The 6,839-nt window shown below is 39.3% G+C and overlaps 1 protein-coding gene across 2 annotated transcripts; it reads right to left on the bottom strand.

The window, feature by feature from the left end:
• Positions 1–2,635: 2,635 nt before the first annotated feature.
• psmg2 (proteasome (prosome, macropain) assembly chaperone 2) lies at positions 2,636–6,081 on the bottom strand. Of its 2 annotated transcripts, none has more exons than XM_010779832.1 (7): positions 5,882–6,081; positions 4,808–4,979; positions 4,661–4,719; positions 4,324–4,442; positions 4,065–4,244; positions 3,145–3,265; positions 2,636–2,973 (listed from the first exon to the last, which is right to left on the bottom strand). In XM_010779832.1, exons 1-7 carry the CDS (start codon positions 5,936–5,938, stop codon positions 2,893–2,895), a joined length of 789 nt encoding a protein of 262 aa, XP_010778134.1. In that variant the 5' UTR covers positions 5,939–6,081; the 3' UTR covers positions 2,636–2,892. The 2 variants fall into 2 exon arrangements, with proteins under 2 accessions (XP_010778134.1, XP_010778135.1); XM_010779833.1 differs by having other exon boundaries at positions 4,808–4,975; positions 5,882–6,078.
• Positions 6,082–6,839: the final 758 nt, after the last annotated feature.

The raw sequence follows: 6,839 nt of genomic DNA, 5'->3' as shown, positions 1-6,839 counted from the left end.
CCCCTCCACTGCCACAGCTCTCCTCTCTTATCTGTCCAGCCCTGAAACATAAATCAGCCTCTGCACACCTCCCCCTTCCTCCTCCTGTTAGCAGCATGTCACCCCTCAGCGCCCCACCTCACTCTTTCATCCTCTCTAAACTGTTTACAGCAGACACTTCAACATTCTTTGAAGACGGCACATTTAAAAAAAAGACGACGAACACACCAGCGCTTTGTCCCCCAGTCACACCTCAACCACCGCCTGCTTTCGGAGTCAGAAACCCTTGGTTTTTTTGCTTTAATATTATTATTATTATTTGCAGCTTCTCCTTCTACTATGCCTCTTTGCATTCATGAAATTAAGACTGATACTAGGGGCTATGCATTGCCAATTTGTAATGCTGTTCATATGTGTATTTTTAGAAGAAAACTTTTTTCAGAGGCAAAAATGTTCTATTTTTTATAAGAGATTACTTGAAGTTTTTCACGGTGATGGAGGTTGGCTAAATTTAAAAAGCACTGCCTCCTCCCACTTGAGAAATTCAGTGGCATGTGAGATTTCCATGATGTACATAGTGTTCTTTAAAAAAAGATGTGTGTAAAAAGACATATTTTTGCTTGTAAAAAGATGAACGACAATGTTACAGATTTGAATCCAGTATAAAAACATGATTTGATGACTTGTTCTCCTTTTGAAATGAAAATGTCTTAAGTTTCTCTTTCTCTTCGAGTGTAATCCACAAATAAAACTGGTATTATCTAGTTTACATAACAACCGGCCTTTTGCTCTTTTCTTGTTACCTTTAAATGATCCCCTTTTTTTTTTTACATAACAGCAATATTTTGAGAATAATCTAATAGAAAATGTATGAAATGCTAAAATGTGTCTGTTCAATGAGGCTAAAGCCAGAGAAGTGAGGTAAAATTATTCAGATAAGTAAATGAACACATTTTATTTTGGATTTGATTAGAAAGTGCATTTCTTGCCATGGTAACTAATTAAGAAAGTGGTATAAATATTCCCATTTACTGTAATTGTCTCCCATAGAGGGAATAACTCATTATTCCTGTCAAACTATTGCTTTAGAAATAATTGTAGGACAGAAAATATAAACCTTATCACCCTTAAGAACCTTTTTGATGCTAAAAAGAAAATGGTTTATTTATTAAGTTATATTTGAAATGTAATTGTACAGGAAGCAGCATTTTCGAGTCCCTTTCTCAGATGCTAACATTCAGTTAATGGTTTCCTCTCAAAAAATGCTGTCGGGACATTCCTTTCCCACGGGCAGTCCTACACATAAACCACCAAAAACAATGAGAACAAAACCACAAATTGGACTAAACAGCTCGACAAGATCAAAATATGATTAAGTGCGTTTCTCTTCACCACAAGTAGTCGTAATTGTTTGTAGGAAGGGATCAGGTTACAGAGAGGCGGGACTACCAGGAATACAGCGTGGCACGTGGCCAACCACTTTCAGAAACACGGGCGGAGGCGGGGTCCGGTGAGAGAAACACAATCAGTCTTCATCGTTTCACAGAAATCACACGAGAGGTTTCTCAATACTCTAATTTCCCCTCCTCGACTCCTATCCTCGATACTTAGTCCCGCCCACAGGAGATGCGAATGGAGGAGGGGAACCGAGGAGGGGAAGCAGCAGGCGGTTAGAGAAATGAGAACTCCTCTCCTGTGAGCGGTCATTTTAAAGAGACGTCCATTAATGATGACAGGAGGCAGCCCTCTGTCTGATGGACAGATGTGTTCATGACGACTTATATATTTACTTTGAATCCATTGACAGTGAGACATATAATGAGACAATAACAGGCTACAGATACACACACACACACACACACACACACACACACACACACACACACACACACACACACACACACACACACACACACACACACACACACACACACAAATTCAGAATCCCCCCCCTCTCTCTCTGGTCGCTGAAATGGGGAATTTAAATTACGGGCCAAAAGTTGTATTTACAAGTATTAAAAGTACGGTAAGCAGAGGACACCAAACCAACTGAGACCTGTCTGTCCGCCGCATCTACGCACTGTACAACACACACACCTACACACTGTACCACACACACCTATCCTAAAGCATAATCAGGCTGCAGCCGTTGTGTATTTTATTATGTGAAGCACTAAATGGTCTTAGAAAAATATCGACTCTTGGTTTGTAGATATCTACTAAACTACAGCAAATAAAGAGAGTAGGCCTGTTATACTGAGTGATCTATATTATACACACTGCTCTGCTTTCTGCACGGACCTCACAGCTGTTCTCACTGTAAACATCGCGTCGCGATGAAAGCAGTTAATAAAATAATATCCAGGGGATGCATGCAGAGCTGTCATTGGCTGAGATAAGTCCGGCCGTGCGTAACGCCTCCACTGTTCCCGGAAATGCATCCGTGGAGGAACCATCAGTGTCTCCTCGGTTAGAGCTCCTCCAGAGAGCCTCCTCGATGCTCGATGCTCGGTCCTCGATGTGCATTTAGAGAAATTAGATGTCCTTCAACATGGCGCACTGAAATTCATTTCCAGATCACTACCGGAGGACCGAGGAATCGAGGAGTCGAGGAGTCGAGGAGGGGAAATTAGAGTATTGAGAAACCTCTACAGTGTTCGTGTCACAATATTTTATTTGAAAATCACATTCAAATGCTGCAAAACAATGAATTAATATACCAGAAGTGCTCATTTAGCTCAGTTCCTGTACATGACGTATTGTTTATGCACCTAAAAGATTATCATCAAAATAAAAAAGGAAGCTGTTGGCAAGTGTGAGGGCTTTCGTGATGTTTGAAGTACAGACCAGGTAAACTCATTATAAAACACGGATATGAGATTTTGCTGCTTTTCCCAGAAGCTAATTATAAGTTTAAAAGAGTGCTGGAGGGATACCGCTGCCAAAAAGAAGATTCCAGGATGTTGGGATCTTCCATTTGTTGGGCTTCTGGCTCTGAAATGTGAAACCATAATTAGAAAGTTGTTATCTTAAATCACACATTACAGAATGTAGTTAGTTTAAATTACACTAAGCATGTTAGTACTTCTTAGGCTAGTTTCATTTCTCTGCAAGTCTATTTTCTTTTACAAACTAAATAGTATTGGTGGCAGGCTTGTGACTCACAGGGTCGTCCAGCAGGTGAAGCCAGTCGTTGAGGTGGTTGACGAGCGTGAAGGCGTCTGGGATGTTGTCTCCCTCCGAGCAGAAGAGAATCAGCACAGCCAGCGGGACGTCCTCTGCACAGCTGAACCCCCAGAGGAAGAAACATTTCAAACACCCTCGATCAAAACCTGTTCCTGGGCTGTTTCAGTGTGCTGGATTTCAACAATATATAGAGGTAGAGAAAGAGTGTTTTGATATTATCATGATCAAGATAAGAGCTTGAGTTATTTTATGTTGCAATTTTGCTGAAGGTAAACTTCTTTATAGTCATAATTGAGCAAAAGACTATGACTTGTTTTAAAGGTCATCAAACATGCGCAGATGTACAATAAGGACTGCATTTAATGAGTACATTATAAATGCTTCGTAACCATCTCAAAAGGTCAGGAGGTCTTAAGTTAAAGTTAACAATAACAACAGGGGTCAGGAGGAGACAGAAACAAGGAGATATTTTGGATAGATTGGATTGACTGAAATGCTCAAAATAATCTGATGAAAGGCATTTTCATCGACTAAAACTAGTGTACTACAATAGTTACTGTAATATTGTTATTGACTTAGATGAGTCTAAAAATGCCCAGAAGGACACCAGACTAAGATGAAATAAAGAAATTCGATAGGAATTTAATAGTTCTCAAGGTTTAGTTTTTGTTGCTGTAACAAAAAGGAATTCACAACACTGTTTTTACTTCCTAAACTTGGATAAATAAAATTACATTTCACTTAAGAAATTCACAAAAATAATCCAGTTAAATGTTTTCCTTGTGTCACTCAAGATGAATCATGACTTGAGGTGTGCATGACGTAGCCAGCAGGCAGACATCGCTCTCGCTCGCTCTCTCTCTCTCGCTCTCTCTCTCTCTCGCTCTCTCTCTCTGTACCTGTCTGTGTAGAGTCCTTTAGTTATGCCTCCTCCGGGGACGTAGAGGCGAGGCTCCGTGTTGGCGTCCGTCAGACCCGGGTAGGCCGACACTCGCTCCATCTCCCTCCAGCTGAGCTCCTTCAAGGCGTCCTCGCTGTCCTTCAGCAGGGACGGAGTGAGCAGGTACCTCAGAGGAATGCTGCACGGACACAGATCTGTTAGTCCAGATGTTAACAGCACAGTGATGCAGCGATGATGTGCAGTGTGTGTTTAGGTACCCTTTCATCTGCTGGTCGTCCCTCTGGTAGGCCTGACTGCTGGACAGGACGACGGCCCTGGAGAACCCGCTGGATTTGATCCAGGAGACGAGCAGCTGACGGAACTTTTTGGATTTTGACTGCAATTAAAAACAGGAGTTAAAGTAACAAAAACAATAGAGCAAATTAAACAATCGGTCTGTGGGAACACAAACTACATCATAAGGAAATATGTCATTTATGCTCTCTTAAAACGTATGTTAATTAATCAACTAGTTCTCCACCTTAAAAAAACCCACTTATTTGGTTCATAAGAAAATGAGAATAAACTCATGCTGATGCAACAGACTGGTTTTACCTGGATGATTGGTGCCCGGATTTGAAGAACGGCCAGCTTCAGTTCTGCTGCCGTGTAAACTGTTGATGAGAAACAGGTTGACAGATTATTTGTGTGGTCAAATTTAAAATTATTAAGGTGACATTTGTACATTTACTTAGATGGTACCTTCTGCAGGAGTGTGCAGCTCCTCAGCGTTCTCGTTGGAGGTGGCGTACGGGTTGTTTCCCGTCATGGGGATGAGGCAGTCCGTGTGCATGTAGCCCACTCTGCTCATATTGAGCGTTGACACGATGAGGTCCACAGACAGCTGGCCCACATTACCAACAGCCACTGCTGGCTTGGGGGGGGGGGGGGGGGATAAGCAACAAATAACAATTACAAACTATTTTAATAATGTATTCATTGTTTCAGTCTCTGCTACAATGCTGCTGCCTTCATGGTTCCAGACTCTCATCTGTGAGGATTTGCAGCTTATCCTGTTCTTAAATAAAAGTGAATTGACTTGTTTTAATGCCTGAAATAAAAACCCTGGGCTCTGGAGGACGGGCATTTGGTGCTATTTTCTGACATTATTCAAACCAAGGAATTAATCAAATAATTAACAACAATAATCAGGTGAATCAACTGTTGATTATAATAAATTGCAGCCCTACATTTATCATGTAAAGGGTAATAAGTAAATGAGAGTTCATGAGTCGTAGTAATCATAAAACGTATCTTTACACTCTAATAGTATAACAGTCACAAACGCATTGAATACTTTTACTTTTGATAATATAACTTTTACTATGCAGGACTTTTATTTGTAAGTGAATAACAATGTGGCATTTATGAAGCTTCGTTAGCTCCAGTAAAATAGTTACATTAGGATAAAAACTTAGCCTAGTGATTAAAAATATGCTGCAATTCATTAAAATTCAAAACGTTTCGTAAGTATTGCAACATAATGAACATAAACAATCGCAAACTTATTTTGAGGAAGGTTTTCCTAATATTGATTATCGTTACATTATATTTGTAATCACCTTTGCGGAAAGGCTCTTTTACTTTTATAAAGGATGGGACTACTTCCTGGAATGATGCTCATCTGTGATTTCAGACTATTTATTTAAACAATAATGACACGTACTTATACTCTGTTCCCATTAGCTTCCATACAGCAAACTAAATGAGACCGTGCTGATATATTAGTAATAAAACACACTTTATCCAACATTAGCACATTGTTGTGTCGCTCACCATGACGAGGGTGAAATCTTTGAAGCAGGGCGGAGAGTTTTCTGAAGAGATAAACATGATGCCGTTTATCAGAGCTCAAGCGATACTGAGGAACTATATTTAAATGTTATTATATTATCTTAAAACTACTTTTTCGGAGCAGCTTTCACTTCTATTTTCATTCCTGCCTGTGAGGACCTTCTCACTCGCAGTCGCTTGCTGATGATTAGGCATTTTTAGTACCCACCTGTGGGTGCCTGATTAAAATGTATCTTTGAAGTTTATTTTGAGACAAATATTTATTAAAGGTCCCTTCCGACTGTCTCTATCTTTTTTGTTCACGTAGCACGCCCCTTTAGGACTTATATTTGACATATTGTTTCTAATGTAAAAAGGCATATTTACGGTTAACCGCTGCAAAGATTTCGTCCGTAGTAGAGATCTGCAACAACTCCCGTTGTTAACATTAACATGTATATAGGCTACTACAACTTCTTTGCTTATTAGAATACATTATATTTAAAGCAATTTCTATTTTAAATGTGAAAAAGTCAAAATATATACACACAATGTAGTCAAAACATTCAATTTTTAGATTATTAACCATAACATAATGTAATGAATTAAATGAAATAAACAATTACGTAAGCACCCATGGTTTTCAAATAATGAGACAATAATTATCGCTGCAAATAATAAACAAAAGATGAGTTATCATAATATATTATTTATTCTATGGTAATTGTAACGGTAGTGTTTCATGTTAGGAGATGTTATTATTTTCTTCAAGTCTTAATAACAGTAACTATGGCAGATAATTACATAGAAAGATCAACAAGTAACAATGAACAACTACATAGTAAAACACATATAACCACATGAAGATGAGGCACTTCATTTTGGTTTGACTTCATTGGGAATAGATTGGCCTTTCAGTACAGCCACAGCATTTTCTACCATCCTCTGCACTATCTTTCTG

This window comes from Notothenia coriiceps, unplaced genomic scaffold, assembly GCF_000735185.1.
Source record: "Notothenia coriiceps isolate Sejong01 unplaced genomic scaffold, NC01 NC01_scaffold00020784, whole genome shotgun sequence".
NCBI classification, from domain to species: Eukaryota; Metazoa; Chordata; class Actinopteri; order Perciformes; family Nototheniidae; genus Notothenia; species Notothenia coriiceps.
The sequence above is the reverse complement of the archived record's forward strand: the minus strand, read 5'-3'. Positions and strand labels throughout refer to the sequence as shown.